A 17,259-nucleotide genomic window follows, 5' to 3' on the forward strand; every position below is an offset into this window, starting at 1 on the left:
TTGGTTGAGATTTGGAGTTGCCAATTGTTTGACCATTCCAACTTTTACCACCATCCATTTCAACTGGGAAAACCATAGCCTTGACTATACGCACTTTTGTTGGCATGGTGATGTCTCTGCTTTTTAGTATGCTGTCTAACTTTGCCATAGCTTTGCTCTCCAGGAACAAGGATCTTTTAATTTCTTGGCTGTAGTCCCTATCTGCGGTGATCTTGGAGCCCAGGAAAATAAAAACTGTCACTACCTCCATTTCTTCCCCATCTATTTGCCAGGAATTGAGGGGGCTGGGAGCCATCATCTTAGTTTTCTTAATGTTGAGTTTCAAGCCAACTTTATGAATATAAATATGATATAAATACATTCACAATATATTTATTATGTACATATAACTTTATTATAAGGGTGGCTTAGTAGGTAAGACGCTGAGCCTGTCGATCAAAAGGTCGGCAGTTCAGCACTTCAAATCCCTAGTGCTGCATAATGGGTGAACTCCCGTTACTTGTCCCAGCTTCTGCCAACCTAGCAGTTCGAAAGCATGTAAAAAATGCAAGTAGAAAAATAGGGACCACTTTTGGTGGGAAGGTAACAGCGTTCCGTGTATCTTTGGCGTTGAGTTATGCCGGCCAGATGACCACAGAGACGTCTTCTGACAGCGCTGGCTCTTTGGCTTTGAAACGGAGATGAGCACCACCCCCTAGAGTCGGGAATGACTAGCACGTATGCGCGAGGGGAACCTTTACCTAACTTTATTATGCATATATAAGTCAATATATATAATTCATTATATATATATATATATATATATATATATATATATATATATATATATATATATATATATGTGTGTGTGTGTGTGTCTTTGGTTGTTGGGTTTTCTCCCATGTAAAATTGGAAGTGTCTTGGCGACGTTTGACGAAGTCTCATTCGTCATCTTCAGGCTTCAGCTTAGGTGCTTCTGGGAGCCAAGAAGCCAAGCTGAAGCCTGAAGTTGACGAATGAGACTTCGTCGAAACGTCGCCAAGACACTTCCAATTTTACACGGGAGAAAACCCGAACAACCAAAGACCTACATACAAACACCTGTGAAAACCTCAGAAAACATATATATATATATATATATAAAATTCATGATATATTTATTATGAATATATAACTCAAGAATATATCCTGCACAATTTGGATTTATAAAAGGATTTAAAACATCTGATATCTTTTGATTGTTGGATTTATTATCTTTACAAAAAGGTAATTGCAAAAAGCCTTTGCTAACACATAAACTGATTTTTTTGGTTACATGATTTTTTGTTACACATTAATTTTAATTATCTTTGTTTGGGTGATTATGAATAGGATTATTTCTTGTTATAAATGTCAAAGATACCATTTACGTTCACCTATAATTAGTTTGGCTTTGGAACTGCTGATATATTCAACAAACAATGTGATGACATTCTCATGGAACAATATATGATACTTTATGAACGTAATATATGCAGATAATATTCTGAGCCTTTTAAATGATTGTCAAATTTTGTATCATTTTTGTAGATTTTTTTCAACACATAATGATAAATATTCAGAGTAAATAACAAATAATAATGACAAAATGACAAAAATTTGATTTTTTTAAATTCAGTGCTGACTCTAAATAGCTAGGAATAATTTATTCCCAAGAAAATATTTTTAATTGACATGAATGTTTCAAATTGTTTCACCCTGGTGAAAGGTGAGATGGATGAAATTAACCCTGAGTTTGGGGAAATGAATAAATGTGTGAAAATAAATACAGCTTCTAGATTCACATTTGAGAGTTATGTCTACATTGGTTCCATTCAAATAGTTTTTAAAACTTAACTAAACCTTAAAGAAAGAATAAATATTCAAGATGCTTTCAAAACTACATCCTTCACATGAAAATTGTGATTTTACTTGACCTGATTTTAAGACATACCAAGACTGCATCAGAATGAAATTATTGGATATATCTTAAATATGTTCCATTGTGGTCTCATGTTAAGATGTTATTAAATACCTTTAAGAAATTTTATGAAGTTTCCAGTATTTAATATAATTTGACATATGTGGGCCTTTCTAGGTAAGAAATTAAAATCTGATTTTAATTATCCTAAAAACTAGACTCATTGGAATAACATTTTAGAAATGCAGGGAAAGACTTTGGATTTTTTTATTTTTTGAAAAATGTTTTTAAAACTAATTAAAGTCTTTTTAATTAATTAATGTAAGGATATTTTCAAACATTTAAAAAAGTACCCCAAAATAAACTGCCAAATAACAATATCTTCAATTGAGTCATTTGTTATGTTCCTTATTTGGCACTGATGTGGAATTTTTATCTGTACTAGACAAAGTTTTGACCAACAAAGTGTTTATCTAGATTAAACCAACAATTCAGTATTACAGGGAAATTAAACATAGTATTCAAAATAAATTTCAATAAGTAGTATAGAGTACAGAATTGGTATATGTATATAAGAAAATGAAAGCTTTAAGAAATGCAAAATCAAATATTTTATTATTTAAAAACTCAATCAAATCGAATCTTTGGGACGTATTGAACTCTTCTTGTTGGCTGTCATTTTTTTCTATGCTGGAGATGCAATAAATATGAAGGGACATTACTGGACGTTCTTTTATATCTAATGGTAGTTCCTTTTTGGCTAGAGATTAATATGGTCCAGAATCCAGACGAACAGTTTGTTTATTATTTCTGTGACAGACATTAAGCAATTTGAATGCTTGTAGATATGGAAGAAGGACCATCAGAAAACCCATTTTGTCTCTATACTGTATTATAAAAGCAGTCACATTCATGGTATTGTAATTGTGCTACTGTCATCACAACCTTTCATCTACATACAGTACAAGAGTTTCTTAATTAGCCTATTGCAATTTTTCATAGACCAAAGCAAGTGTTGTGCTTTGTAATCTTATGTTACACCACCATACAGGCCTAAACACTTTAGTAAATGGAGACATGCTTTATTAAACTGTGCTAAATGTTCTATGTACCTGATGTACTGCACAAATCCAACCACTAGTGCACCCAGATAGAAGGAGAAGAAAACCAGAAAACTGAAAAGGATGGCATATATATAAACAGTACCTAGGAAAAAGACACAAGAATATACCATTAGTAAGTGAAGAAATTATAGCCCACTCCTCTGCTACCATGTTGTTTGCTCCTCCAATTTCACATATTAATGGTAAATGGTCACTTCTTCCTCTTACTATGTGCAATCCTCAATATTATTCTCCACTTGGAAGATAGATTTGTAAGGTACCGTATATACTCGAATATAAGCCGATCCGAGTATAAGCCGAGGTCCCCAATTTTACCCCAAAAAACTGGGGTAAACTGGGGACTCGAGTATAAGCCGAGGGTTGGAAATGAGGCAGCTACCGGTCGGGGAAACCCTCCCTCCCTCAGCCGAGAAGGCTGGCGGCTCCCGCCCGCCTCTCACTGCACCGGCAGGGCTTCCCCGCGCTAATGCAAAAGCCCGCCAAGTTTGCGCCATCCGGTATAATGTGAAAAAAAGAAGAAAAAAAAAAAACTCGAGTATAAGCCGTATATACTCGAGTATAAGCCGAGGGGACGTTTTTCAGCACAAAAAACGTGCTGAAAAACTCGGCTTATACTCGAGTATATACGGTAATTTGCAATCAAGACTTTGACATCTGTTCTATTTCGTGGTTCTAAGGAAAACTTCTTCAAAATCCAGTATTTGTACTGGAGTGAAAATCAGTGCCAAATAGGATTACAGCAAATTGAAGGATGAGAGAATCAAATGATTAGTTAGCACTTGCAAGTGTGCAAACTCATAATATCACCTGAGTATGTTGTATTATTTTGTATTATTTTAATAAAACCACATTTGTAGTGATAGCAGTGCTTCATTGGTTTTTGTTAACTTTAAGAAAATACAGAATTATGTTTCAAGACCTTTAACTGAAGGTAACACTGTCACTTCAAGATGCTTCATTCGTTGAAGGTTCCATGTGTAGTTAGTCTTTCCTGAAAAAGAGTAACATAACACACACATGCATGTACATACATATGATTTGATCATGCAAGTCATGAGAACTGTACTAGACCATGGCTTCCAGAAAGAAAGAAATCAAAATAGTTGAGAATTCTTGAATGGCGAGAGGGGAGAGGGGAGAGGGAGGGAGAACATACATTTGCTTGTGGCATTGAGCTTCCTATTCTGGAAGGAAAGCCTTGCTGCTAATTGAGGCCTAAGTATCTCAAGGTAGCGTTCTCAACTGAACGGCCTTTCCTTTATCCTAAATAAGAGGAAATAGGCCCAAAGGTTCCCCATTATTGCCATAGTGATCTGTGTAGGTCACACTCTGTTTCTGAATTAGAAAAATAAAAAATCGAGCCATCACTCCTTATATTGTGAAAGCATCTTGACTCACACCGTCTTACAGGTCCAGATCAGCATGAAAGGTAGTCAGAGCAGAAGACTTAAAGTGACATTTTGAGTGGCCTCACTATTTCATACTTCAGTCAGTGTGTCTTCAGAGTGTCTTCATAGAAATGTGCCCATCTGGAAATGCTTGCTTCCATTTCCCAGGCCTAGTTTGACTTCTTTCAAGGAAATTAAATTTTATGTAACAATTACATGTCTCACTGTGGTTGCCATGACAATCTAGGCAGGATAACTACAATGTCCAAAACAGAAACACTGAGAGATAGTATTCTTCCTGGCCTTCTTGATCATAACTCGCCTACCTTGAATGGAGGGTGGCCTTGAACCACCACAGGTATAGTCCTCTGGCTTTATGACAAATACAACAAAAAACTGTTTGCTTGGGAAGTCCTTTTTCTGTGCAATATAAAAACACAATAATTTTTAATGCTGTTAGACAACTATAGTTAGGAAAGATAACTGGGCAGTAAGGGACGGGAGAAACAGGAGGCTGTTGATCCCCATATTGTGTATCCCCGCTTGTCTTCTTAAAAAAGAGCAAATTTTAATCCTTCTAGAAGCCATTGAAATAAAAGCAATTATTCTGCTCTTTCATTGTTGTGAAGTCAGGTTTTTTTAGAGATCTAGGCAATAAATGGAATCATAGCAATGATTGACATATACAATGCCCAAAGAAAGAAAATCCTTTTATTTTTTTGTAAAGTCTTTTCTGGCGAAAGAGGAAATGATTAGATAGAAATTATTCAGAATTCCAAAGGTTTAGCATACAGTAGCTATGATTGGCCAGTAGTGAGTCTAAAACAACAGAAGTAGTTAAAAAAAGGTGTCTCCTTCTAAGCTAGTTCTTATAATACAAAATGAAAGACTTCCTATATTTTTTAAAGAAAAATTAAATCCTGCCAATATGTACAGATAATCCAACATCAAGATATATTATTATTATTATTATTATTATTATTATTATTATTATTATTATTATTATTATTATTATTATTATTATTATTATTATTATTATTATTATTATTATCTCTGTGGCTCAGACTGGTAAGACAGTCTGTTATTAACACAGCTGCCTGCAATTACTGCAGGTTCTAGTCCCACCAGGCCCAAGGTTGACTCAGCCTTCCATCCTTTATAAGGTAGGTAAAATGAGGACCCAGATTGTTGGGGGCAATAAGTTGACTTTGTATATAAATATACAAATAGGATGAAGACTATTGCTAACATAGTGTAAGCCGCCCTGAGTCTTCGGAGAAGGGCGGGATATAAATGCAAATAAAAAAAAATTATGCACATTGCAAAAGCAGGTCTACAGATGTGATACTGTGACCCATACAAATATGCAGGATCATCCTGTGCCCATTATTTATTATGTCCATGTATTATGGCACAAGAATCATGTGTCACAAATATTCTTTGCAGAGTTGACTAGATCCATATGAAATCAAGTTACTTCAACCCTAACAAATTTATCTTTCCTGTATAAGCAATACTGTAAGCCAGTACATTCTTTAAATTGCCTATAATGTATGCAAAATGGAAAGAAGCCTAAGAAGATTGCAAAATTCTTATCAATGGTCATTGCTGGTGCACTTTCACATGATTATTTTAGGTTTTTAGTGTAATTTAATGCATTTTTTAAAAAAAATACAATATTTGTTGTATTTTGCATTTATGATTGTTGATAACTGAACGTAAGCAAATCAATAACATTATTTCAGTTAGGATTCCTACCTATATAGTAATAGCAGCTGCATATCTTACACAGCTCCTAACCATAGAAAGGTCTGGCTTTCTACAATGCCCTTTCTTTTGCTGTGCTATATGAAAGATAAAAGAAAGATCCTCTTCTGAGAACATCTGTGCTTTCAAGATGTCACCCACATATAATGGAATAAAGTCTTCTGCCTTGGGCTACATTGGGCTAGAAGAGCTCCAAGGTTCCTTCCAGCCCTATGATTCTATCCTCCTTTTCTGCCCATTTTACACAACCACCTGTATTTTCCCAGACCATACTGACTTATTGTATATGCTCTCTGAGCGCAATTCTCTCTTAACATAATGTTGCCAAGTTTTGCATTGCATAGTGTGTAAAATTTGCCAGGTAGTGAGCACCAGCTAAGCTAATAAGTCATAATTATTATTCTGCTATTTCATAGCTATTCAGTTCTATAGCTTCTCACCACAACTGAATTTGAATGAGTTTTTTTCCTTTACATGTTTTTCAGTTATACTATCTTTTATTTTATTCAATACTTAATTTTAATTAAACTTTCATTTTAGTTAACCACACATAGAGGGTTTTTGTAGTTCTTAATTTTATAAACATTTGCAGCTTTTATTTTGCCATCTTTAACTTTTAATACTAATTGCTATCTTTTAATTCACTAACTCCACAGACTGTTTTCAGGACATAGGTATTAATTTCATAATCTCTACATTTTTACTTTATGCTAGTTGAAGACCACAATAAACTATTGTATAACTAAACATTTAAAATAAAATTGGAGTTAAGGTCTTATTATAGAAAAGAGAGTCTTGAGCTTCCAAGAGGTTTAAGTTACCTATTTCAACCCTTCCAATTCTTTTCTAAGGAAGGAAATCATGACCCTGAAAAGGTCCAGATGCCAAAGTGGTCCAGAGGGCCATGATTCTGTGTTGATGCTTTCCTCAACATTTTCTCAACACTCCAAATATGCCTCTTGACCCAAGATCATTGGCTTTTTCTGGTTTAGTGACTATGCTCTTACTAGTATTCCTAATGAAAATTAACTGCTTGAGACTTCTCAGTATTTGAACTCAAGGAAACGTATAATATTCTTATATGTTTTTCCTTACAATTGATTCCTTCTCCCTCCCTTTGTTGGACTTGTCCCTCATTTCTCAATCATTCCTCATCTACCTACAATCATAAGAGCACCAGTGTGCCTACCGTCCCTGTCTTAATGTTCCCTTTAATTGACATTTTATGTATTCAATTCATACTTATATATATTATCTAATAAGTACTCAACACACACACACACAAACAAACAAACAAACAAACAAACAAATAAATTTAATTTCTCCTGGCTCAGTATTGCCTGCCCTCTCCTATGCTTGCCAGCTTCCTCTTCTCCCTGAATATGGACAGATTTTCCCAGCCAAGTTTCTACCTTCCAAAATGTCTCTATCCATCCACATGATTGACTGCAGACAATCCTAGTTGCCCCCTCCAACAAAAGCAGACTGACTACTGTAGACAGCACCCTCCACTCACCTGCACAGTGAGGGCTGCCTGCTTTGTCATGGATTGGTAAACTCCATTAAATTCCACATTATAATCCAAATCATAAACTGGACACTGAAACAGATGAAGAAGCTGATTAGAGAGCTACCTCTGCTTGTGTATATTTGATTATTGAATAGATTCTTAGCAGGCCTTCCCAATTCTCTCCTTCTCTTGATCACGGTTCAGAGCAGGGCCATTCAAACTGTTATGGACCTTCACCTTTATTCCCAAATTTCATTATATCACAGAGCAATTCATTTGCTCCCAGTATGAGCCACTTTGAGCTGAGAAAGATCGAGTCAGGAAACAGCAGCCTCTACAAAGGCTACTGGAACTCGGTTGCAAAGTATGATAACAGAATCTTGAAAGCCTGATTAGAGTTTCTCTCTGTCCTTATACCCAAGAAAATCAAGGTGGGACAATCTTGAGCTTCTTTCTCACCGGCTCTTTTCTTTCATGGCTAAGCAGATGTTAAAGTCCCCCTTCCTTGAATTCCTTTTTCAGGGTTATCTTGGCATGTGTCCTCTCTGAACTGCATATTTGTCATATTTGTTTTCAGGCATACTGTTTTCTCTCTGTGTTCTAAGTGAACACAAACAACTTTAGGATGTAGACTTGTAATCTACCTGCTTTGAAGACAGATCAGATCTGTCTGAATTAGCCCAATTTGCCTCACAATGCAGGAATGGTCCAAATCTGATTCACACTTCATATTAAATTGAGCAGCAATAGTACCATAAGCAAAGAAAAAGACTTCCAATATTCAAGTAGCCTATCATAAACTAGCAGGACTTACCAGAATATCTTGGATGGAGACCACAGAGCAGGGATAGATTGTCTTAGAAAGCACTCTGACAATGACAGAATCCACATCAGGAGGGAACTGGTACAAAAAGTACTATGAAGGGAGAAAATACATTTACCATCCTTTCTGCTTATAAGGATAATCTTTAAATATGGATGAGCCCCATTTAGCCAAGATAGTCATGCTGATGCACCATGCCTCTGAGTCTGTACCTGACTTGCCATGTTGAGTGGTAATATTTAAAGTAGAGCTCTACCTGGGCTTATTTAAATGTGAGTAGAGATCTCCACATAGTTAATCAGCATAAAACCGAAATCCAAACCAAAAATTAATCCCATAAATTAATTTCAATAAATCAATAAATAATCCCTCAACCAATAGCAGCCCAAATTTCAGAGTGACTCTCAGCCACCAGAAGCCCTATGAAAGTGTGTATTATGTGTAAGAAGGATGCTAAATGAAGCAAGTTTTTCAGCTACTAGCCACTCAGGGAACTGCTCTCATATCCACACAATACAACAATTTCACCACAATAAAGCAAGGTTTGGGTTGGTTAGTGCCTGGTATGAAGAGTTCCCATTTGTGAATATATATGCTTAATTTTAATCTAGAGGGAAGTTAAAAATAAAATAAAAAATATTATATCTCTAATGCAGGGGTGAAATCTAAAAATTTTCCCTACCGGTTCTGTGGGCATGGCTTAATTGGTAGGTGTGGCTTGGTGGTCAGGCGACTCGGTGGGCATCGCCAATAACAATAAATAATAAAAATAATAAAAGTATACAAAACTTGGGAGTGCACCAGTCTCAATTCTTTAAAAATAGAGGCACCGGTCTACCGAGTGCCCTTTTCTGGGAGGCACCAGTTTACCTTCTTTAAAAATAGAAGCACTGGTCTACCAAGTGCCTTTTTTTGGGAGGCACTGGTCTACCTTCTTTAAAAATAGAGGCACCGGTCTACTAGCCGCCTACAGCGCTGATCAGCCCTTTGAAGCACCATGGCAGTCATTTAAGGCCGTTTGCAACTATATCACCACCGAGAGCTTCAGGGACAGAGAAGAGGAACAGCAAGGCGTGGGGGGTGGGGCAGGGATTTTTGCTACCAATTCTCCGAATTACCCGCCCCCATCGCTACCGGATCACGTGATCCGGTCCGAACTGGGAGCATGACAATACTTTTACTTAATGAAGGAAATGTCTATGGAGATTCTGAGGTTATCCAGGTCATGGTTGACAACAGGGCAAGTCAGGCACAGACTCAGAGGCATGGTGCCATCAACATGACTATCTTGATTAAATGGGGCTCCCCCCATATTTAAAGATTTAAAAAACTTCAGAATTGAAGAAGCGAAACCTCTTCAAGGAAAAACAAAGTCAGTTGCCCTTTGAAAAAGCATATTTAGGATAATTAAGGAAATATTTTCCCATTTTCTACCATACCTTTATAATGCTCAGTGCTGTCCTGACACAGTTATCAAACCTTCCCCACCTCACTTTAATTGCTGTACAATTAAAATATATCTTTGGGGGTACAAAACCACGGACCAAATCAGCCTTGTAAGGCATTCTAAGGATCCAAAAGAATCCACTTTCATTTTATTCACTTTTATTTTCATACTGGATTTTACTATTCTAATATTTTTAAAATATTAATTGGGGAAATAGCTAACAATTAAAAGCCTACTATTCCCATCAAGCCATTCATACAAATATTTAATGGTCACTATTTGCAGCCTTCCCATCTGGCTTCCCACAAGCAAAGTCAACGGAGGAGGCCGGATTCACTTAATGACCATGTGATTAACTGCACTGATTTGCTTAACAACTGTGGCAAAAAAGGTCATAGAACTGGGCATGACTCACTTAACAACCACCTTGCTTAGCGATGGAAATTCTGGTCCCAGTTGTGGTCATATGTTGAGGACTATCTGTAATGAGGAGGTTCTGGAAAAAATCAGTTCATTTTACCAAAGGGAAAAAAATAAATATTCAGTTTCCCCTTTTTCTGGAAGGGATGGCAATGCGGCAACCTTTTAACAGGGAAGCGAGGCCGGATATTGCTGGAAACTGGATGAGCACAGGATAAGCACAAGACTAAGATGGGGTGTGTGTGAAGACAAAGAAGCCCACAGGTAACTCCTTCCAGGCCAAACACTGCTCCTCTGCTTTTTATTGTCAAGGAAATCCACATTAAGCATTGCCTCTAGAAACTTTCTGATTTGATAACGATCAATCAATATACTGAGGGTTTGGAAACAATTGCCTCTGAAGAATGGTTAAAAAATCTACTTATAGTTAACCTTCAAAAGAAATAACTGAAGGAGAAATGACATCATTTTGCAAATATTTGAAGGGTATCACCCCTGTCAAATATTGCTGCCTATTGCTATTGCAAGCAAATATTGCTATCTCTCCTGCCTCAAGGGCAGGACCAGAATCAATAGAGTAATATTACAAGGAAGTTAGTATAGGTCAGACAGAGGAAGAATTTCCTGATCAGAGCAGCTGTCAGCTAATGGAAGAGGAAGCCACATACAGGGGAGAGTTCTTTTCTGCTGGAGATCTTCAGAGGTGAAATACTGTAGTTATTTGTCAAAAATGCAGAGGATTGCACCAGCTGACTTCTAAGGTCGCTTCCAATTCTATGATTTTATTACTTAGTCGAAGCTTAACTCCATGCTCAGAGCAGAAATTAAAATTAAAATATGGACAGATGTCTATCCAAGTTTTACTTCTGCTGAACCACTCAAAAGGAAGTCCTTCTATGTCTGAGTAATTGGTTGTACTATCATGTAGAATCCACTTCTTTCCATTATGAATCCATTTCCATTATGTCTTATATTTCTGACTCACTTTATTAAAAGTGCTATTTTGAAATTAAAAATTTTTTTGTTTTAATATTTTTGTTGTTCTACAAACAAGGATAATAGAATAAATTAGATGTGGATAATATATGCCAGGTTGGTTTCTTCATCCCTGAGGAAATCACCCCTGGCATCTCTTTTATCATCAACTGATGTAGCTATCGGCCCCAGCTGGAGATTGATTGGCAATACAATCTGGATCTTAAAGAGATTTCAAATTTTTATTCCATTTCATTATCAGGTTCGTGCAGCTTCTAATACTACTACAAGATCATACCAATGACTTTGTTCTTCCCTGGCATAAATTTCCACACCTGAGTACTGCAGAGGAACTTGTTAAGTTAGATGTCATCCAGCATTGGATATCCAGGTACTAGTATAGCATTCATCTAGATTGGAGTATTAGAGTTGCCATTACATATAGGCATTCCATGTCCTCCAGACGAGATTTATCTAAGTTAATACCAAACTGGACTCAAGAATCCAAGAAGACAGAAGAGAGATTTTATCAGTTTACATTTGCCTCTCTGCCTGTTATATAGAGGTAGTTAATAATGCCAAAGTCCTACACAGTCTAAGATATTGACTTATATGAAGAAGAGCTGCTTTTGTACCTTCTTGGACTCTTCTCTTCATCCTGGCATTAAGAGCTGCCTATTATTGTATATAGGAATGTACAGCTGGTACCCGATGCAGTTTCATTTCAGTGCCAATGAATAAAATTGTACAGCTGGCAGCAATATTGACTTCCTTCCAGTGTGAAGTAAAGATCTGGCTATTTATACAAACATTTGTCTTACTGGAGGCTTTAATCTATGTATAAGCATTGATTTTATAATGTTGAGGCTTTCTTTATTAATAGTTGTTTAATTTGTCTGTTTGGCTCCATCCTGTCCTAAGATTTATAATATAGGGCAAATGTATCCTACTTCAATAAATAGCAAAAAATAATATTCTAACACCTTGGATTTTAACTAAACTTTGAAAAGATGTATTTATTATTATAATACATAATTATAATCACTTACCTGTGGCTGAGAGGGGCTGGCAGTGAATTTAAAAGTAGTGTCCATGCTGCAGAAAAAAGGAAATTTGTCCAGACATTAAGATAAAATATGAAACATACAGATAAGATAGCAGTTAGAAACTGTGGTAAGAACTTCATTAGATTAGAACCCACAGCTGGGTTCATTTTTCCAAATTAGCTTCACCCATGTGACTAATGAATATATAGATGATTATGAAAAAAACAAAAACTCTACTGATGAATATCTTGTACACATTATAGAGTTCAAATATTTGGTTCCCTTCTGTGTATGTATTCATAAGGAAAATGCAGTGAAGTTCCAAAAGGACATCTGTTTCTGCCTTATCAATGAGACTAAGGCTTTTGATTGTGTAGACCACAACAAATATTTGAAAACAACTACAAACTGGGCTACTTTCTATGCCTATTGAAGTACGATGATCAGGAAGCAACAGTTAGAAGGGAATACAGAACAAGTAACAGGCAAAATTGGAAAAGGAACATGTCTAAGGTTACATTGTCTATTTATTAGCTTATTTGCAGAACGTATCATGAGAAATGTTAGACTAGAAGAAATAGGAATTAAAACTCTGGGACATAATTCAACAACATCTGATATGCAGATATGCTATTCTGATAGTAATAGAAGTAGATAATAGAAGAAAGAATTAATTCAATGCAAATAGGAAAAGTTGAAGCAGTAACATCTTTATCTTCCTAGGCTCAAAAATTCACAGGGAAGATTACTTTAGTCATGAAACAGATTTATATTACTTGGGCACATCTACACAAAATACTAAACAACAGAAACCACACACTGACAATCAAGGTAGATACCGTCACAGCCATAGGTTTCCAAGTGTAACACATGGCTGTAAAAGCTGGACCATGAAAAAATGAACGAAGAAAAATTGATGTTTTGAATATTTATACTGGAGAAAATTGTTGGGAGTACCTTGAATAGCAAAGAACAAATTATTCAATACCAGATGAAACCGGATTGCTTTCCCCAAACTCTAGCAATGAAGCTAAAACTATAACCAAAATACTTTGGATACATGATGCAAGGCAGTGATGAAATCCAATTTTTTTTACCACTGGTTCTGAGGGGGTGGCTTGGTGGGCGGGGAAGGATATTGCAAAATCCCCATTCTGTCCCCACTCTTGGGGGAAGGATTCTGCAAAATCCCCATTCTGTCCCCACTCTTGGGGGAAGGATATTGCAAAATCTCCATTCCCACCCCACTCTGGGGCCAGCCAGAGGTGGTATATGTCTGTTCTCCGAACTACTCAAAATTTCCGCTACCAGTTCCCCAGAACCTGTCAGAACCTGCTGGATTTCACCCTTGATGCAAGGGTATGAGTCATCAGAGAAGATCCTGATGCTTGAAAAGCAAAGATACTTGAAAAAGTGACCAAAAGTAGAGACTTAGATATTTCCACTGATGACCAGTGGTGGGATTCTGCCGGTTCTAGGCGGTTCGGCTGAACCGTTTGTTAAATTGCTGGTTAGCCCCGCCCCTTGCCCCTTGCCCCTCCCCTCCCCACCATTACTTACTGGTGTCTGTCGGCGGCCATGTGGCGCTTGGATTGGGTGGGCAGCGAGGCCACTGACCGAAGCCGGCCTCCATCCAAGCCACGTGGCCAGCGAGGTGCTTTAATCGCTGGCTAGAGAGATGCTTGGATGCAGGCAGGCTTCGGTCGGTGGGGGCTTTAATCGCGTGGCGCTTGGATTGGGTGGGGACTGGGGTGCATGGATCTGATCTGACCAAAGCCTGCCTGCATCCAAGCGTCTCTCTAGCCAGTGATTAAAGCGCCTCGCTGGTGGCCAGCAGCATCTCTCTAGCCAGTGATTAAAGCGCCTTGCTGGCTAGAGAGACGCTGCTGGCTAGAGAGACGCCGCTGGCTAGAGAGACGCTGCTGGCCACCAGCGAGGCGCTTTAATCGCTGGCTAGAGGGACGCTTGGATGCAGGCAGGCTTTTGTCAGATCGGATCCATGCACCCCACTCCCCACCCAATCCCAGCGCCACATGATTAAAGCGCCCACCGAACAAGCCTGCTTGCATCTCTCTAGCCAGTGATTAAAGCGCCTCACTGGTGGCCAGCAAGGCGCTTTAATCGCTGGCTAGAGAGATGCTGCTGGACACCAGCGAGGCGCTTTAATTGCTGGCTAGAGAGACGCTTGGATGCAGGCACGCTTTTGTTGGATCGGATCCATGCACCTCGTTCCCCACTCAATCAAAGCACCACGCGATTAAAGCGCCCACCGAACAAGCCTGCTGGCTAGAGAGATGCTTGGATGCAGGAAGGCTTCGGTCGGTGGGCGCTTTAATCGCGTGGCGCTTGGATTGGATGGGGAGCAGGGTGCATGGATCCGATCCGACAGAAGCCTGCCTGCATCCAAGCGTCTCTCTAGCCAGCGCGGAGCTTGGATCGGGTGGGCAGCGAAGCGTGTGTCAATCGCCTCGGCCTGCTGCCCACCCAGCAGGACTGTCCTGCAGCCGCCTCCCCCCCTTGCAGTGCCAGCCTACCCTACGCCATCTGGAGAAAGAGTGATGGAGAGAAAGAGGGGGGCAGAAAATGATGGAGAGAAAGAGAGATGAAGGATAGAAGGGGGAGAAAGATGAAGAAGAGAAAGGGGGGAGAAAGAGAAGGCGGGAGAAAGAGAGATTAAGGAGAGACAGATGGAGAGAAAGATGAAGGAGAGAAAGAGATGAAGGATAGAAGGGGGAGAAAGATGAAGAAGAGAAAAGGGAGAAAGATGGAGAGAAAGGGAAGGAGGGAGAAAGAGAGATTAAGGAGAGAAAGATGGAGAGAAAGAGGGGGGAGAAAGATGAAGGAGAGAAAGAGGGAGGGAAAAAGAGATTAAGGAGAGAAAGAGAGAAAGGGGGAGAAAGAGATGGAGAGAAAGAGGGAGGGAGAATGGATTTGTTCTGGTAATTGGTTTAACAAGCATGGCACTGAAAAAGTGACTTATGGCTGTTTTTCATACTTACGAACATTGTAGCAAACTGTCATTAGGGCAAAGAAGCTATGTTACATGACCACCTGGCCTCGCCCACCCGGTCACATGAAGCACCGCAGTTGTGACATGAGTGACATGGTTATTAAAAATGCTGCAACAGGCATAAATGGTGACCGGTCGTAAGTGTGAGGACTGGTCAAAAGTGTGAGAACCTGTCAGAAATCACTGTTTTCAGTCCCCTGGGTAGTCCCTATGTGCATAGGGACTACCGAAAGGGCTAAAAAAAGTGATTTCTGATAGGTTCTGACACTTTTGAACAGACCTTGCATTTATGACCATCTTCACATTTATGCCTGTTGCAGCATTCTTAACCGTGTCACTCATTTCACAACTGCTTCTCTTCACTACGGTTACAAGATAGGGTGCAAAACGTAAAATGTGAGGACAGTCGTAAGTGTGAAGACTGGTCATAAGTGCAAGGACAGGTCAAAAATAACTTTTTCAGCCCTCTGAGTAGTCCCTTGCACATAGGGACTACCCAGAGGGCTGAAAAAAGTGATTTCTGACAGGTTCTCGCACTTTTGACCAGTCCTCACACTTATGACCGGTCATCATTTATGCCTGTTTGCAGCATTTTGTGCATAGAGACTACTCAGAGGGCTGAAAAAGTTATTTTTGACCCGTCCTCACACTTTTGACCGGTCCTCACACCTACGACTGTCCTCACATTTTACATTTTGCGCCCTGTCTTGTAACCATGGTGAAGAGAAGCAGTTGTGAAATGAATGACATGGTTGCTAAAAATGCTGCAATGGGCATTAATGTGAGGATGGTCATAAGTGTGAGGACCGGTTAAAAGTGTGAAGACTGGTCAGAAATGACTTTTTTTAACCCTCTGAGTAGTTCTATGCCCATAGCCATGGCCACCCGGTCACATGACCAGCTAGCCACACCCACCCAGTCACATGACCAGCCAGCCACACCTACCTGGTCACATGACCAGCCAGCCACACCCGCCCGGTCACATGACCAGCTAGCCACACCCCAAACTAAGTCACGCCCACAGAACCGGTTGTTAAAAAAATTGAATCCCACCACTGCTGATGACCCATCATCAGTTCACAAAGAGCCAGAAGTTGCTTAAATCATCAACAGTATATAAAAAAATAGTCTGCAGAAAAAATAATAATAAAAGGATTTTGATACAGAGGGAAGATTTAGAGGGAATATAAAACCACTGCTACAGTGCACCCTGAGGACATAAGCCATCATAACAGCAGATATGCACTTGTGGATTTTAGCTCATAATTCTCAAGTGTATTAAAAGGGACCCGTGCCCCTCCTGGTTGGTGCTGGCCACACAGGAAGTGACACGAGGCTGGCTCCGGGGGATTATAAATGCTTCATTGTTGGAGGGGGTCGTCCCTGCCGCCTTGAAAGAGGCGGTAGTTTTTTTTGTTTTTTTTTACATTTATATCCCGCCCTTCTCCGAAGACTCAGGGCGGCTTACAGTGTATAAGGCAATAGTCTCATTCTATTTGTATATTTACAAAGTCAACTTATTGTCCCCCCAACAATCTGGGTCCTCATTTTACCTACCTTATAAAGGATGGAAGGCTGAGTCAACCTTGGGCCGGGCTTGAACCTGCAGTAATTGCAGGCTACTGTGTTCTAATAACAGGCTCCTTACAGCCTGAGCTATTCCGGCCCGGTAGTGAGACCCCTCCTCAAGAAGCCTTCCCTGGACCCGGCTGTTTTAGGTAATTATCGTCCAGTCTTCAACCTTTGCTTTGTGGCGAAGGTTGTAGAGAGTGTGGTGGGCATGTCAGCTTCTCCGGTACCTGGATGAAACTGTCTATCTAGACCCGTTCCA

The 17,259-nt window shown here is 39.1% G+C and overlaps 1 protein-coding gene across 1 annotated transcript in view; it reads right to left on the bottom strand.

The window, feature by feature from the left end:
• The window catches only part of SIDT1 (SID1 transmembrane family member 1), an 81,628-nt gene that overhangs the window by 46,286 nt on the left and 18,083 nt on the right, over window positions 1–17,259 (bottom strand). The window contains exons 4-9 of the mRNA XM_058166891.1: window positions 12,422–12,467; window positions 8,522–8,623; window positions 7,714–7,797; window positions 4,757–4,850; window positions 3,962–4,033; window positions 3,031–3,124 (exon numbers count right to left, since the gene is read on the bottom strand). Of these exons, the coding sequence (XP_058022874.1) occupies window positions 3,031–3,124; window positions 3,962–4,033; window positions 4,757–4,850; window positions 7,714–7,797; window positions 8,522–8,623; window positions 12,422–12,467 (492 nt within the window). The remainder of the gene's footprint in view (window positions 1–3,030; window positions 3,125–3,961; window positions 4,034–4,756; window positions 4,851–7,713; window positions 7,798–8,521; window positions 8,624–12,421; window positions 12,468–17,259) is intronic.

This window comes from Ahaetulla prasina, chromosome 2 (genome assembly GCF_028640845.1).
Source record: "Ahaetulla prasina isolate Xishuangbanna chromosome 2, ASM2864084v1, whole genome shotgun sequence".
Lineage (NCBI taxonomy): Eukaryota > Metazoa > Chordata > Lepidosauria > Squamata > Colubridae > Ahaetulla > Ahaetulla prasina.